The sequence below is a fragment of the Anomalospiza imberbis genome, chromosome 7 (genome assembly GCF_031753505.1).
Source record: "Anomalospiza imberbis isolate Cuckoo-Finch-1a 21T00152 chromosome 7, ASM3175350v1, whole genome shotgun sequence".
Taxonomy (NCBI): domain Eukaryota; kingdom Metazoa; phylum Chordata; class Aves; order Passeriformes; family Viduidae; genus Anomalospiza; species Anomalospiza imberbis.
Genome location: NC_089687.1, coordinates 36,012,970 through 36,029,821, shown reverse-complemented (window position 1 = coordinate 36,029,821; position 16,852 = coordinate 36,012,970). Strand labels below are relative to the sequence as shown.

General features: G+C 53.3%; 1 protein-coding gene across 1 annotated transcript; it reads left to right on the top strand.

Annotated features, from left to right (window-relative positions):
• Positions 1-1,296: 1,296 nt before the first annotated feature.
• On the top strand, positions 1,297-15,398 carry MREG (melanoregulin). Its single transcript, XM_068196590.1, has 5 exons — positions 1,297-1,451; positions 4,724-4,883; positions 12,533-12,623; positions 14,204-14,367; positions 15,168-15,398. The coding sequence occupies exons 1-5, from the start codon at positions 1,363-1,365 to the stop codon at positions 15,297-15,299; spliced, it is 636 nt and encodes a 211-aa protein (XP_068052691.1). The 5' UTR covers positions 1,297-1,362; the 3' UTR covers positions 15,300-15,398.
• The last annotated feature ends 1,454 nt before the right edge of the window (positions 15,399-16,852 follow it).

The window sequence follows — 16,852 nt, the reverse complement described above, 5'->3', positions numbered from 1 at the left end:
TACTTTATAGGTATCAGGCATTTCGGGAAGTCTGTACCTCTCAAGTACCTCAGCCAATGGGGAAAGAGAGAGGGAAATGCAGCTGGGAAATTAGGATAAAAAGGAGGCTGTGTCCTCCAAAAATTTGAGAGACCCCAGGGGAAATACCCCATGGCCTCTTCTCTCCCTTAACTCAAATAAAGCTACAGGACTCCTCTGTCTCCATTTTGGACATAAACCTCTGGTGTTTGTGGATTAATTTTCCTGACAAAAGGGAGAAAAAAAAGGAGAAGGCAGCAAAATTTTAGGCTCTTCTATTCTTCCTCAAAAGCCCCTGTACCAGGAGAGAGATGAGTCCATCCCCCCCTGCCCATTTCCCATTGCAGCTCCCAGGATCACAGTCCTGTGTCCCAAAAGCCAGGTGGGAACAGGCCTGGAAGTGTAGTGGTGCAGAGGGCTGGAAAAGGGGGATTTTTGGGTTCTGGCCATGCTGTGGTGGCCAGCGATGGTCTGTTCCAGTGGGAGCACGAGGGCTGGAGGCTGCAAATGCAATGTGGCATTGAGGAGAGTGCAGGAGGGCACAGAAGGGTGCAAGACAGTGCAGCAGGGTGAGGAAAGGTGTGTGAGGATGCAGGATGTGCAGGAGGATGCAGTGGGATGGAGGAGGGGCCGTGAGGATGCAAAAGGGCAGGGAAAGATGCTGCAGAGGACGAGAGGGTACAGGAGGGTTTGGAAGGGTGCTTCAGGATCCAGGAGAGTCCAGAGGGGTGCAGGGGGTTGCAGAGGAGTGCAGGAGGATGATGCAGGACAGTGCAGGAGGAAGATGCGGGAGGGCGGTTCAAGGAGGATGCAGAAGGACGCAGCAGCCCCGTCCCTGAGCTGCTCTGGGGGGCCATGCGGGCAGGGCAGGGCCGGGCAGGGGCAGGGCAGGGCCGGGCAGGGGCAGGGCAGGACCGGGCAGGGGCAGGGCAGGGCAGGACCGGGCAGGACCGGGCTGGGCAGGACCGGGCAGGACCGGGCTGGGCAGGGCAGGACCGGGCTGGGCAGGACCGGGCAGGGCAGGACCGGGCAGGGGCAGGGCAGGGCCGGGCAGGGGCAGGGCAGGACCGGGCAGGGGCAGGGCAGGGCTGGGCAGGGCAGGACCGGGCTGGGCAGGACCGGGCAGGGCAGGACCGGGCAGGGGCAGGGCAGGGCCGGGCAGGGGCAGGGCAGGACCGGGCTGGGCAGGACCGGGCTGGGCAGGGCAGGGCAGGACCGGGCAGGGGCAGGGCAGGGCGGCGGGGGCGGTGCGGAGCCCGGCCCGGCCCCGCCGGGGCGGGGGCAGGGGACGGCCGTGGGGCCGGCCCGCCCTGCCGTGCCCTGCCCGGCTCTCCGGCGGCTCCGATGGGGCTGCGGGCCTGGCTGCGATCGCTCGGCTGCTGCGGCTGCTGCGGCGGGGAGGCGGCGGCGCCGGAGAAGGAGCCCCTGCTCAGGTGAGACCCGGCCCGAACCCCCGGAGCCTTTCCCCTGCCCCGCTCCCCGCGCTGTCGCCGCCGCTGGAGCTGGGCATCCATCCCCTGCCCGAGCGCCCGGGGCTCCGGGGGGATCGTCCCCGGCGGGATGGAGCCGCTTCCCGCTCTCTTTCGGCCCTGGTCGGCTGCCACAGGGGCTGGACTCCTCCTGGCAGCCGGCGATGGCCGCAGGAGCCCTGCCCGCGGCATCCCCTCGCTGTTCCCCGGCCGTAGGGACGGTCCAGCGCTCTTCTTTCCACGGTGGGATTTCAGTAGAGAAGCTGAGGCACTGAACAAAAAGGGGGGGCCCTGCATCCCTGAGCAGGGGGTCAGGTCCCACTGCTGGCAGCTCTGGGTTGTGCAGAGCTCTGTTCTCAGGCTGGGGTCACAGAATGCCAGAATGGACTGGGATGGAAGGGGCATTAAAGCATTAAAGCTCATTAAATTCCACCCCCTGCCATGGGCAGGAACACCTTCCACTGTCCCAGGTTGCTCCAAGCCCTCTCCAACCGGGCCTGGAACACTTCCAGGGATGGGGCAGACACAGCTGCTCTGGGCAACCTGTGCCAGGGCATCACCGCCCTCACAGGGAAGAATTTCTTCCTAACACCTAATCTAAATCTCTCCTCGTTTAGTTTAAGACCGTTCCCCCTTGTCCTCTCACTATCTGCCCCAGTAAAAAGTCACTGTCCCCTTTGGGCACTGGGAGGGCTCTAAGGTCTCCCTGGAGCCTTCCCTTTTCCAGGTGAACACCCGCAGCTCTCCAGCCTGGCTCCATTCAGGGATGCCAGGGAGGAGATGACGATGCTCAGCCCCAGCCGGCTTTAAGGGAGAGCGGCGTGTGCTGATCTCTGGGGAGCAGATCCTGCTCTCCTGCTGTCGGTCGCATCCGCTTTGTGCACAGAGCGTGAGCTTGGGGCTGTTGAACGAACAGATTCTCCCTGACCCGTGGAGAAGAGCTGTGCAAGCACTTAAAAGGGTTTGCATGTGGCAAAACACCCGCGTTTTGCGGCGGCTCTCCCTCCTTCCCCGATGCCAGCCGCCGTCCTGGCACCGCAGAGGGTGTCCCAGCCGCGGAAGGAGCCGGGACCGTGCCCTGCCTGCGCCGTCGGTGCGACAGACCCGTTCGGGGAGGAGGCTGCCATGCTGCCGGCCGTCCTGCATCGGTGTCAGCTCACAGCAGAGCTGGGAACACGCGGCTTCAAACGCCCTGATTTCCCGCTGGTAAAGCAGTTACCTAAATAAATAACCAGCTAATCCCAAGCATGGGGCCTCGGGGCCAGGAAATTGGCATTAACCTCCCGGGAGCCGGGCACACGTGCGGAGAGGCTCCTTCTGCTGGCCCGTGGCGGCTGTCCCTCACCTGGCACCTCGCTTCAGAACCAGGCTGGCCATCCAGTTAATGCTGGCCCTAAGGAGGAAAGCCTCTATAAATTCTGGCAATTGGAAAGGCACCTGCCCTTATACACATGTGCCAGCATAATTAATCTAACAGCCTAATTGCTGTCCATAACAGCCTAATGCTTGCCCCGTCTCGGGGGGCTGTGGGGTCTCATTTCATGGTGGGGATCCTGCAATAGCTTGCTGGCTTTATTTTTACTGCAGCGCTGTTTAAAGTGAATGAATTGCTTGAGATTTCAGCTCTTTTAGCTGAGTTTTAGGTTTGGGAGCTGGTGTTGCAAAGCATCCAGGCTGCTTGGTTTTCTCTTGATGTGTGAAGGTGGGGTCTGGCTCGGATGGTGCCCTCAGAATGAAAATAAAGTAAATATTTGGGCTCCAAATGCTAAAATTTAATGTGAACTGAAAGCCCCCTGGAGCAGAAATCCGTTGATGAAGCATTGGTGCTCACCATTTTCTGGATAAAATCCACAGTGTGAAATGCTCCCTGTCCCTTCTGGTGCCACGGAGACTCCTTAACCTGCAAAGCCACTGCCGTTCACGTGCTTCTTTTCTCCCTCCTATCTCTTCCTTTGCGATATTGCTTGGAAGAGCTGTTGGCAGAGCTCTCTGTGCTGGTATGGATTTGCTGACTCCTGGGCGCTGCCACATGCCTGACAGGATGCTCCGTGCTGTGATTTGGAAATGGGAAGGTGCTGGGAAGTGCCCTTCAAGCTGTGAGGGAGGGAGTGGCTTAGAAAAGCTCAGGTGTGGCAGTGTTATTGCTAAATACTGGTGTTTTAAGTAATTCAAATGTTAAGCATACTTACTGGGGTAAATGCCTGAGTGGGAAGAAGCTGTGGAAGGCAGGGTGGGAGTGAACTCCTGCCGGTGGCACACTGGCTCCTGAGTGCTCCCTCCCTGTCTGCTCCACCACTGGAAAACGGTTGTGCCCTTCCACACCCTCCAAGTTACCTTTGTTTGCTTGTCTTTAATGAGCGATTATACGAGATTATCTTTCCCCTTATTACCTGTTGCTCAGGTTTTTGGTTTGTTGAAAGTCTAATTAACCTTCCTGCTGGAATGCTGATGGGAATTAGGTTTTTTTTTAATATTTCATCTATGTGCCGGAGCTCCTCTTAGCATCTTTCTATGGCTTGGTGCCATGGTACCCACAGTGTTACCTGAAGTTTCTCTGGATGGGTTCCTTGGGAAAGGAATGGGGTTTGGGTAGCAAACAAAATAAACAGTGGGTTGTTCTGACAAGAAGTGAGCAGGGATTGCCAGAGGATGGTAAGGCCAAAAATAGTTCTGCACTTGTATTGTTCTGCTCAAGCACCTGGACATCTTGCTTAGACACTTTATAGAAGTCCTCTGCTAAAAATCCTCTTGGCAGAAGCGTCCTTGTTTAAAAATTGCACATCCCAATAGCAACATAAAGCCGTGAAACACAGAACTGCCCCAGGGCAGAGGAAAGCTCCCCACCTCCATGGGGACAGCCTTCCCAGAAGATAATGCTCAGCTTTGCTAAGCAAATAAAGCCTGGAGTTCACTAGAAGGCTGAGGACATTGCCATTTACAAAATAAGATGGGGCTGAATATCCTTTCCATGCCTTGTGTGTTGTTGCACAGCTCAGCACATCACTGCAGCTCTGAGGCAGGAGCTGCTGGCTGGGGGCACCTGTGGCCATCGCATGATTCGGTTTGAACCATGGCTTCCCTGCTCAGGATGTTTGCTAAGGAAAAAACCTCCGTGCCCCCCATGCCCCCTGCTCCCCTCCCTCCTCTCTGGGAGAGCGGAGGGCTCAGCAGTAGGCACTGGGAAGGCAGCAGAGGCCAGCCCGGTGCTGACACTGCCTGCCCCTGTGTCCCTCCAGTAACAACAACCCCTACGCGTCCTTCGGAGCCACCCTGGCGCGGGATGAGGAGCAGAACCTGTGGAGCACCCCCCACGACGTGACCCACACCGAGGCCGACGACGACCGCGTGCTCTACAACATGATCATGGTCAGGAGCCAGCTGGACAAGGACTCAGAGGTGAGGGCTGGGCCGGGGGTTTGTCACCCCACGGGTTTGGCAGGGTGTGGTGAATTACAGAATCACACAATGCTTTGGGATGGAAGAGACCTTAAAGCTCATCCAGTGCCACCCCCTGCCGTGGGCAGGGACACCTTCCACTATCCCAGGCTCCTCCAAGCCCCATCCAGTCTGGCTTTGGACACTTGCAGGGATGGAGCAGCCACAGCTGCTCTGGGCACCCTGTGCCAGGGTCTCACCAACCTCTCAGGGAAGATTTTTTTTTCCTAATATCCCATCTGAACCTACTCTGTCAGTTTGAAGCCATTCCCCCTTGTCCTGTCATTCCAGGCTTTTGTAAATAGTTTTGCCCCATCTTTCCTATAGGATTCCCTTCAGGCACTGGAAGGCTGCAATTAGGTCACCTTGTCTTCTCTTCTCCAGGCTGAACAATACTAATTCTCTCAGCCTTTCCTCACAGCAGAGCTGCTCCATCCCTGTGATCACCTTGGTGGGTTCCTCTGGACTGACACCAGCAGCTCAATGCCCTTCTTTCAATTAAGCTGCTGTGGAGACGCCAGAGTCCCCCAGTTTGGCTCATGTAAGCACCAGGTCCTCCTACCTGTTCCATCACCCTCCAGATTTTATCCTACATCTGGTGTGGATATCTCTGTGGCCATCTCATCCCTGGAAGCTCGGGGGTATCTCCAGCAGCTGATCCAGGAGGAGCTGCCCTGAGGTGTGGTGTGTTTCTCACCTCCATGGTACCCTTGGGTTCATGTCCCTCTATGGTGAGAATCTCCGTGTTCTCCTTGGCTGGGATCTTTTCAGTGCCCTCCCAGGGCATTATCCCTTTGAGCATAAATTGCCTCCAGAATATTTTCTCCCCTCACTCCCCATCCCCTTTGGAAATCTCTATTTCTGTACATCTTTGCTGAGCCCAAACCAAAGGTTATGTACTTTCTGTGGAGGAGTGAGGGAACACAGCAGCTGACACTTAAAAACCAAGGCAGTCAGGAGGCCAGTAATGGGCTGCCTACATGCAGGGATGTGGGAAAAGACACAAAGTAGGCTTGAGCTGGAGACCAGGGACAAATGGACTTCTATGGGAAGGAAACTGAGAGGAGGAATAGAAGAGACACAGAAAGGAAAAGAAGGTGACAGGGAATGGGAAGAACGTGAGGAAGGTGCTTTACCGTGGCTAGGAAACATTTGTTCCTCACATATCAGGAAGCAGGAGATTCCAGGGAGGTTTCCCAGGCATTCATGGCAGCTGGAACATGCTTGGGAATGATGCCCTGCAACCACCACAACCCACCAAGGTGTGCTGGGAGCTCTGGGGCCCAGCCCCATTTCCTGCCTCCCCAGGCTGCCGCTTTGGTTGGACATTTCCCTGGTTTGTCCTTTCCGTGGCCGGGCTGACGTTTGCGCGGCCCTGGCAGCGCACGGAGGCCGCTGGCGCTGCGGGGACGTGTCAAGTTCAGTCCTGCCCCAGTGGGATGCACGGCAGTCCTCGGGACGCAGGGAACTGCCACGGCTCTTAGTGGGAAGGGAAAAATCATGGCTCTTACATAAAAGCTGTTCTGCAGCCCTGATTCCCTTTGCTAAGGCACTTCAGCACAAAGGAGATTGCAGTGGCCTGATTAGGAGAAGGCTGTAGCAAACAGTGACACATTTTTCTCCTCTCTGATTGCTTTCATGACTCCAGAACGTTTGCAGGAAAGCCTGGGGGCTTCATGTCTAACTTCAACGTGATCCTACTTCATCCAAGAGTCTGCAGGAGTGTAACTGTTTCTCCTGTGATAGTCTCTGTAAATCAAAAGCCAGCTTAGCTTTACAAGGAGCCTTAAACTCCAGAGAAATCAAAATTACAAGTTGTAATTAGCTAAAAGAGGTAATGGAATGGTTGTATACAGTTGGTCAGAATCCCCATTTAATAGGCTTTTTTTTGTGAGTTTGATTTAATCGTGGTGTTTACAATGGATGGTTTTGTAACAACATTTTCATGGTGGCATGTGACCTTTATGGCTCGGACTGGAGATCTCTTCCCTCCCCACTGCTGCTCTGTCTACCTTGAGTTGCTTGTCTGAGAGAAGCCAGGGAGCTTCATCCCTCCCAAAGTGGCTGAAGCAAACAAGGACAGCTCCGTTTAGGGGGCTGCACTGGTGCACAGCAGTGTTGTGTGTCACCCTTGTTCAGGGGGCAGGAAGAGCATCAGTTATGGCTGAGCAGGAACATGCTCCTGCCCCTGCATGTCCTAAACCCAGTGTGCCTGCCTGTCCTAAATCCTGCCCTTTCTCCTGCCCTCAGTGTCTCTGTAGGGTTTTTAGCAGCTCTGAGCAGTGCCCGTGCCTGCCAGTGGACAAAGAAAGCCCAAAACTCACGGGGCTTCCTCTCAACAGCAGAGGCAGGATCACATACTCTGCTTCTTCATGCAGTGCAATCAATAAAAAGCCTGGGAGCACAACATCAGGGCAACAGTAAGGAAGGTTTTGAGGAAAGCCAATGCACTTTACGCTTGCTTTGAGTGTGGCCCCGTGCCCTTTGCAGCCCAGGATTGGCAGCAGCTCTGCTGTCCCCTCTTACAGCTGGGAAACTGAGGCACCACAGGGAAGCCCAGCGGGCTGCTGCAGTTTCCAGCTGCGGCTCTTGCTGGGCGGCAGGACAGGGAGGGGCTTGGACAGCAAAGCCGGCATTCCTGTGCTTGGCCCCTGGTGCCAAAATCTCTCCTTACTTTAGCAAGCATTTTAAAACTAGGCCAGATTGCAGTGCCCTCCCCTCCTAATGAGACTTAAGCTCAGAGAGAGAGAAAAAAGTCTGATTGCAGAACAACACTGGGCTGCAAAAGCCACCATCTGCTTGGGGGGCTGCTCTGCTCCCAAAATCCCCAGGGAGAGTCTGTGGATGCTGCAGGACTGAGGATGGAGGAACAGTTTTCTTGTGCAGTGCACAAGTGTTACAAAACTGTAGGTACTTCCTGTGGTTAAAACTGGCTGAAAGGAGAACTTGCTGCGTTTCTGCTCCTTCATTTAACAAAGAAATTCTGGTGTGCAGTGCACTCACTGTGTGCTTTGCCATTCCCCACCTGTATCTCGGGGATTTCCCAGCACAGGCCTTTGGAAGGATCCCAAAGAGCAGGTTGCTGTCCACCATGTGTTCCTGATCTGCATGGCCCCATCTTGGCAGTGTTGGTGCCCTCCCCTGGGGTCAGTCCTTTGCCCCCACTATGGGGCAGGACCCACTCCTGATCCATGTGGAGCTGTGTCTTCCTCCTGTCCCTGCTGGCAGCTCTGCTCTGGGAAATTTGGCAGCTCCAGCCCAAACTCAGTGTATCCTTAGCTTGCACAGAGAAAACCAGGAAAGCCATTGCTGAGGGGCTGGTCAAGCAGATGCAGCCTTTGAAGACGACAGCTGTCATCACAGCTTTTGAAGGCTGGGATTATATTTCAAATATGGGAAAAAATGAGACCATTTTTTTCCCTACTCCGGCTCTGCAGCTTCATTGAGCCTGTTGTAGGGTAAAATAAATCTGAGGTCTGGTGGTGAAAAGAGCAGCAAGGGCTGCACTGGGGCTGTTGCTGGGCCAGTGGGTGTGAGGTGCACAGAGTCCCCTCCATGAGGTCCCCTCTGGAGTGGCCCTGGTTTCTCCACAGCCTCTGCTGGGGTGTGTGGAGTTACCCAGCCGTGGGCAGGGAGCTGTGCACCAATCCTGGCTTCAGAGAAGGAGCCAGGGCAGCTGTGCCACTGCTCTGGGAACAGAAACTAAAGGTGGCATTTTACATGGTGACTGAGGAAATCCCCCTGTTCTCATGGCTTGCTGGAAATGCAGTGTTTCTCTCTTCTCTTGGCTTATTACCTAGGGAAGGGTGGGATCATAAACCCCATAGCAAAGGCAATTCCTCAGCCTGCATCCCTGCAAGGGGGCTGGCTAGCAGAGCAATGCTGGCATGATCCCCCTGAAAAGCCCATTAATAAGCTGGCAAGGCCTATTTTTCTTTCTCCTCCTGCACTCCTACAGGATTATTCTTTTCTAAACAGGTCACAGAGAAGGTCAGAATTGTGACCAGCTGTTACTGGGGCACAGAGAGGTGATGGGATTTATCCAGGGCTGCGGATGTTGGCTGGGGAGCCCAAACCCAACCCTCTTAATGTCTGCATGCCTCTCTTAAATTGAATCCAATTTAAGCTTCTTCTGAGATGTCCGTCTTATATTTGTTCAGCTACTTCCAGTGGAGCCAGAGCAGGAGCATCCCTGGTACCTGCCTACACTGATATTCTGCAGTCTTTCCCTGATAACTCTGTTTTGACCTCATTTCTAAAATAACTCTTGAACAGAACGGTGACCTCAATTGCTTCTAAGAGAATAAAGACAATGGATTTGGTAGAGGATTGTTCTGGCAGCATGAAGAAAGCTCCCCAGTAATTAGGAAACTTTCATATGATCAGGGATGAGAAGCTGGACAGTGTTGCCTGTTCTCTTGGCACATTTTTTCCCAGAGCTCTGAGTTATGTCCCAGCCTGGCTTACTCCATGTCATTTGGCATTTGCAGATTTAGTGTTTCACACTAGAGAGTCTGGGGAAGTTTTGCAGATAAATATTTGAAGGGCTGAGCATATAGAGAAGGGAGGCAGTGGGGTTTCCCTACTGCTCCTGGGATATTCTTGACTCAGACACTCAGGGTTTTCTCAAGCCCCCACTGGTATCTGTTGTGCCCTGCTCTGTAGGTTTAAAGGGCAAAACTGGCTGCAAAAAACAGGTCTGGGAACTGCAACCTGCTTTGGTTTCCTGTGGTTAACTCAGGTTTTGGAAAAAAAGTCCATTTCTTAAAGGACTGCTTTTGAGTGCGTGGCTGGGATGTCCCAGAAACACCCCACATTGGGGTGTCAGTCTCCCCCTGTGCTTTCCCAGTCCCGCGTGCAAGAAGCCTCCTCCCTGGCCCAGCAGTTCATCTGACTTCCCGAGAAGGCCGAGGGAGAGGGGTTTGGTGTGCCGCCGCCTGCCCTGCCCGGCCGAGCAGCCCCGCGATGCCGCCCGGCCCCTCGGAGCGCTCCTTGCTGACCCATGGCATCCCTCCCTCCCCAAAGCCTCTGATCTCGCCCCTGCCTGCGCACGGACAGGGCAAGCTTTGCTCTTCCTCCGCTGGGTAGCTCAAGGGAGATGCTTTTTAGAACAATTTTGGGTGTGGAGAGATGCTCTTGAGTTTATTGTCTCGTTAAAGGCACACAGAGCACTGCCCGTGGCAGTTCAGATGTCTCTGCTGGAAGGAATTGCCTGGGAAGATCCAGTGGTTTCTGACACTGATGGAGAGCAGGGCACGAGTCCCTTTGAGAGCTCAGCCCAATCTCATCCTGATAATCTCTGCTTCTCTGGGTCTTTTTCCATGGCTGGGAGCATCCTCCTCCCAGCTTTCTCCACAGAAGTATAAACAGATGCAACTTCACGCTCAGGCAAAATAAATCCCACTAGAACAAGAGGTCCCACGCAGGCACCACGACTAAGCATCGTTTTGTATCCCAAAATGATTCCTTTGCACACTCCCCAAACTCCCCATCGACAGGATACTGTCAGAGCCCCCCTGGGACTGAACATTCACCATATTCACTTCCATAACACAGCTCAGACACCGTGATGTACAAGAAAGCCATAACCTAGATTCCCTTAAAACAAAAACAGACAAGGGAAAACACGCTGCTGTTAATCCAGAGAAAAGCAGGAGCAGCTTCCCTGCATGCTAAGCACTGCTCTCCATGCTTAGAGAGGAGTCTGGCTCCTACCATGGGGTAAATCTCCACGGCCCTCAAAGCTGCTGCTGGGTACCAGGAGGCCACATTTGTGGAGAGGAGCATCTTTCCCAGTGCCCCAGCTCCCTAATTCCACAGCGTGAAGCACGCCTGGGATCACAGTGGCTGTCTGGAGGGATTGTCTGCACTAGAGGCCTTGTTTCTCTCTGTGGGAGGGCAGAGACACGCAGCTATTCCCCAGCAGCATGCCCAGACTGGCTCCCTCTCCTTTCTGCCTGTGCCAGGGGGTCACGAGAGGGCCGAGGCGTCTCCAAGGAGCCCCTGCCAGCGGGGACCAAGGCATCATGCAGCTTTTCAGCCTCTTTCTAAAAACTCTCAAGTTTTCAATAAACTTCCCACAAAGCTTTAACATAATAACTCCCCTCTTTTCTTTTCCACCCAGAGGAGCTCAGTTCCCAGCTCTGAGCTGGGAGAGGAGAGTCTTGCCCCTGCCTCATTCCTCTGGTGAAGGGCTGTCCTGGTGCCATGTGCTGGCAGCCAGGTGCTCTCCTGTGCAAACAGCAAAGCTGGTCTCAAGTGCCACTTCAGGAGAGAGGGAAATGTGCCTCTGGAAGGGGATTTTGTTTTCTGGGAGTGAGTGGCTGTAGCAGAGCTGGTTCCCCTGCTCTCCTGACCTGGAGTCACCACTATCTTAACCCCACCGGCTGCTTTTTCCAAAGTGTAATCTCCCAGGGCTTCCTGCAGCTAGTGCTGATCAGCAGGAAAACAGGCTTGGCTTTAAATCTGTGCAGTCGCGGAATGTCAGCCACATTCAGGGAAAAAAACACTAAGGGATCTTCAAATCTTTATGGAATCAAGCCAGCTCTTTGACCAAGTACCAGAAAACTGTGGGATTTCTAACACAGGGCTAACCTCTGTGGGTGTTGTTTCTCTGCTCTGAACCCAGCATGGCCTGTAGGAAAATCTCAGGGTGACAGCACAGATTAACACCTGTTTATTCTTCGGGAGCCCATCTAGGTAATCCCCTACTGAGAAATGAGATTAATTAAGGTTGTTACTGGAAGGAAGTTATCAGGTGATGTTGTGACCCTGCTGTTGGGCTGCTTCTAAAAATGCACCCTTTGCATTGGTTAAACTTGGCCGGGAAGAGCTGGGAAAAGTGCTCCTGGTTTTCTTGCAGAACACATGCATTTCCACAGGAATGCATGTTTATGGAATATGGAATCATTTAGGTTGGAAAAGTCATCTGAGGTCATCGAGTCCAGCCATTAACCCAGCACTGCCAAGCCCACCATGAGTCTTGTGCAGGTGTGTTTAAATGTGCTGGTGTGACTTTAATAAATGACCCCAAACCCTCCCCTCTTGCCCAGTGTCCCATTATCCAGCTCTAAAGCTGGAGGTCCAGTGCAATATTTCAGCTGTGCAGTGAAATGAGGCATTAACTGCAGCACCTGGCAGCCACTGAGGGTTATCATATCAGATGGCTCCACTTCAGCCCTCATCCATCCATGTGCACCTCTTTCAAAAGAGGATAGCCTGATCTTTAAAAAAAACCAGTTTTTCTTGTTTTCTGGTACTTCTGAACACCTGCCTGCTCCAGTTCATGCAAAACAGGGCTCTATGTCTGACTGAGGAGCAGTTGTCAGCAATACCTGAGCTAAATTCTGTAATTTCAGAGAAACTGAAAGCTGTTTTGAACAGAGAAGACACAGAAATGCTGAGCCAAGTGTCAAGCTAAATATTCTGTGTTGGTCAGTGTAATTTCTTCTAGGGGCAGCAGCAGCCTGGTCATTGACCTTCACAGCCACCACCTCATAGCTCAGTGCCTACACCAACTCTGCACCTCTGGCTCCCTTCTGCAGAGCTGAAATTCCTTGAAGAGCAGCAGATTCCAATGTCTGAGTGTCTCTCACCCCTTTGCTTTGCAGGAGTGGCAGAAGCTCAACTATGACATTTATACTTTACGGCAGACCCGGAAAGAAGTGAGGAGCAGGTGGAAACACATTTTGGAGGATTTAGGTAAGCTGGAGGCCAAAGGGATGTAGTTCCAGTGGTACTGAATGCCAGATCCCACCATGGCTGAGGATGGGAACAGCTCCACAAAATCAAGCTGGAGAGGAGGGAAGTAAAAGGAGGTTGCTGCACGATGCCCTCAGGTGTCCCACATGGTATCTGAAGCTCCCCAGGGCTCAGGCACGGCGGGGTGGGGACAGGGACACCGTGTCTGCAGGCACATCAAAAGCCCATGAGCCATGATCACCTTCCAAGCCCATAATAACATGCACAGTCACCCATTTCAAGCTTCCTTGTGGAAACCTTGCAGTGGGAGTTCACCCTGGGTTTTTCTAAACAAGATAAGCAGGAAGGAGTGAATATTCCTTTCAGATGGGAACACAGATACATCTATTTAGTTTTTTTAGCCAATGGCAGCTGATCAGAGCTAAGCCACTCACCTCGTTTGCTCCCAAGGGGGTTTCAAATATTCTTTCACCAAGTGGAGTTGCTCCACAGGAACCCTCCTACTGCTGTTTCCAAGTGGTGCTGGTGGGTGTGACGGGGTTTTCCCAATTGCCTGGCACACAGCATGTGACACTCGGGATGTGCCAGCACATCAGCTGGGTGACTTCCATCATGCTCTGGAGGTGGGTGGTGGCTGAAGAGAGGAGGATGAGTGAATCTATTCTAGGATACCCTCAATGGGAGCCAGAGATGAGTATCTCAGCCACTCCTGCCCTACCTGCTATTCTGGCATTTGGGTGGGAGGAACACCATAAATTCATAACCAGATGTCAACCCTCATCTCCACCCAGGTGCTCACACAGCCTGTGCAGGCCAAGCTTGGGAGGGATCACTTGGCATCCTTCCATCTCTCACTGCAGGCTGACAAAGGCTCTCTCACATCCCTCTCACATCCACAGTGGCTCGAGATGTTCTGCAAAGGCTGGGGAAGCTCTAGGCCGGGGATCATTTGGCCTTAGTGATGCTAAATGAGCAACCAGATGTGAAACCTGCTATCTTCTGTTAACTAGGCCTCTGCTTTAATCATAAGCCCACCACATTTACCCCATAAGTGTTTTCATGTGAGATGCATCACCACCAGCCCCTTGGAGGTGAACACAAAGAGTTAATGGTAGCCATTGCATTTAAAGACCCCTGCATTCACTCTCCTCCACCTTTCCTCCCCTGGATACCCTTCCTGTAATTGATGCTGAGTGCTACAGGAACAGTTAGCCTGGTGTTCATCACTGCCACAGGTTTTATCCCTGTTACCTGATTTAGGGAGCCCCACCAGCCCTGAAAGCTCTGCTAGCATCAGGAGCATGGAAGAGCTGAATCAGCACCCTGGGTTGTGCATGTTCACACACCTTTTCCCAGGAAAACCAGCAATGAACTTGCTGTGATTACTTTTGTGATTTATCCCCCCCCCAGCAAGTTTATGCCTGTCCCACAGCCTGCCTGAGGGAGTGCTGGTTTGTTTTAGGAAGTAGGGATGCAGCTGCCCAGGGTGGAGGGGGAATAAGAACCTTCCAGGAGCCTGAAGGGCTCAGGGATGACCCTGCTCTCATGTTTGACTTGTTTCTGTAACATCTCTTTCCCAGGTTTCCAGAAGGAAGCAGATTCCCTCTTGTCAGTGACCAAACTCAGCATCATCAGTGACTCTCAGAACATGAGCAAAGCCCGGGACATCTTGTTAAAGCTCTCGGAAGAGACCAACATCTTCCCGACCAGCTGGGAGCTTTCCGAGCGCTACCTCTTCGTGGTGGTGAGTACTCCGAGCTCACCTTCCCCCACCATCCAATCTGCAGGGAACTCACATGAGGGGGAGGAGAGCAGATGAGCCAGAGGATGCTCAGATACATCTGGGATGATCCCCTCAGATGTTGCACTTGGAGCTTGGTGCTCAGTTTCCTCGGAAATGCCAGTGCTGCAGCACCATGAATTCCATACCCCTCCGCAAGTTCCCTGCAACTGGATGCTCTTGCATCCCATACACGAGGTGAGAAAAGGACATTGAGATGCTTGAGTGCGTCCAGAGGAGGCAACAAGGCTGGTGAGGGGCTTGGAACACAAGCCCTGTGAGGAACGGCTGAGGGAGCTGGGGGTGCTCAGCCTGGAGAAAAGGAGACTCAGAGGTGGCCTTGTCACTCTCTACAACATCCTGAAGGGTGGCTGTGCTCAGGTGGGGTTGGTCTCTTTCTCCAGGCAGCACTGACAGAACCAGAGGACACAGTCTCAAGCTGCACCAAGGGAAATAGAGGTTGGGTATTAGGAAAATGTTTTTCACGGAAAGAGTGATAAAGTTCTGGAATGGCCTGCCTGGGGAGGTGGTGGAGTCGCCATGCCTGGATGTGTTAAAAAAAGACTGGATGTGGCACTGGGTGCCAGGGTTCAGTTGATCTGTTCGGGCTGGGTTGGATTTGATGGTCTTGAAGGTCTCTTCCAACCCGGTGATTCTGTGAAAAGATGAGGCCTAATGCCTGAGAGCGACTGTGGAAGGGAGGGCCCTGTGCAGGGACGTGTCTGGAACATCCCGCAGTGACCACAATCCCCCTTGTTTGGCAGGACCGCCTCATCGCCCTGGACGCCGCGGACGAGTTCTTCAAGATGGCCAGCGCGGTGTATCCGAAGCGGCCCGGCGGGGACAGGGCGGACGAGGGCCTGCGTTCCCTGCAGAGCGTCCCCACGGTGCCCTGAGGAACGTGTCTCACCGGCGTGACACGGCCAGCGCTCCTGGACAGGCTCCCCTGCCCGGGTCAGCAGGAGAACGCCCTCCTGGTTTCCCTGTGGAGAAGCGAGGGGCAGGCGGAGCTGGCCGGGGAGGGCAGCGAGCCGTGCCCGGCAGGAGCGCACGGAAAGGCGGATGCTGGCCCCACGGGGCTGCCGGGCACCAGGGAGTGACAACTGCCCTAGAGCAGCCCCGGTGGGACACCACTGGACAATAGTGTCTGCAGTAGGCACGGGGAGGATCTGCCATGCAAGGCGTTGCTGCCAGGAGCTGCAGAGGTTCAGGTGCCTCTAGCTCCAAGGGCTGTGAGGAAATCCACCTTTCCACCTTCTGCTGGTACCTGCCACTGTCCCCTCCCTTGAGCCTGCCAGCCAGGAGGAGCAGCGAGACAGGATAAACGCCTCCATCATCCACAACTCTGTGACTCTGTGCACCGGTCCTCTTCCTCACCCCAGCCTTCCAGGCAGGTCCCAGGGGATTTGGGAAAGAGGCAGGACCCGTGCCAGGACAGGATTTAATTCCAGGCAGCAAAGCCTTGGAGCAGTGTCACAGCTGGGTGCTCCATCCCCAGCCATTAGTGGCTGAGGGATGTTTTTGTCAGGGGTGCCCAGCTTGACATCTTAAAGAAGGCAGAGTTTAGGAAGGTGCCAAGTTCAGAGCTGCTGAGAATTTGGCTCTTGGAACATTGGTTGCCCAGCATCTCAACCTATTTTGAAAAGTTTTGGTCTTAATTGCCTAAAAAAACCCCACCACAAAGCTGCATGTACTGGCAATATAAAAATCCTCATTACCAGCAGGGATGGTATAATGAACATCCTTTTAATCTTGGGGTTTTGTCTGATAATGAGCAATAATTTTTAAGCACTGGATTTGATAATTTAAAAACGAGTGGAAGTTCTTCACTGATGAACACACATGCTGCTAATTGGCCAGTTGAAAATGCTGGTTACACAGGACCTCCCAAAGTAGCAAACCAGAGCTTTTATTTGTTTATACCTACAGTGTTCGAAAAAAAAATATTTATGAGCTGGGTTTTTTTTGTCAGTCTTCCTGGGAAACATTTTTGTCAACTCAGAACAGCAGTGAAAGCTGAGTTTAATAAAGAAAACATTACAAAACCAGCCTTTCTTACTCTCTCTGTGAACCTATTCAGGTAACAATGTTTATGTTGACTGCTGATAGCAAAAGGGTTGGGATATTTGTAGAGCCTCTGCAGCTTGTTCTCCACACACTTTAAATTGCCTGTTGACTTAGGAGAGTTACATTTGCCAGCCTAAGACCAAAGTCTTTGTAGGAGATGATGGGGATCAAATTTAATTTCAGTGGGATTTGGCATTAGGTACCCATTTCCTACTGATTTTTTTTTTTTTTCTAGCAGGAGTTTAGCTGCTGTTTGGAAAACCTCGCGTGTTTTTATAGAAAATAAACTTTGGCCCACAACAGATCCAGGGTTTGATTTGAACAAATTGTCGTGGAACAGAGAGATCCACGCGCTGAGGATCGCTGTGCCAAGGTGCCTGAT

Coding starts and splice junctions, on each gene's coding strand:
- MREG (XM_068196590.1), top strand. CDS start 1,363: ATGGGGCTGCGGGCCTGGCTGCGATCGCTCGGCTGCTGCGGCTGCTGC. Junction 1,452..4,723: donor GAGAAGGAGCCCCTGCTCAG/GTGAGACCCGGC, acceptor GTGTCCCTCCAG/TAACAACAACCCCTACGCGT. Junction 14,368..15,167: donor AGCGCTACCTCTTCGTGGTG/GTGAGTACTCCG, acceptor CTTGTTTGGCAG/GACCGCCTCATCGCCCTGGA.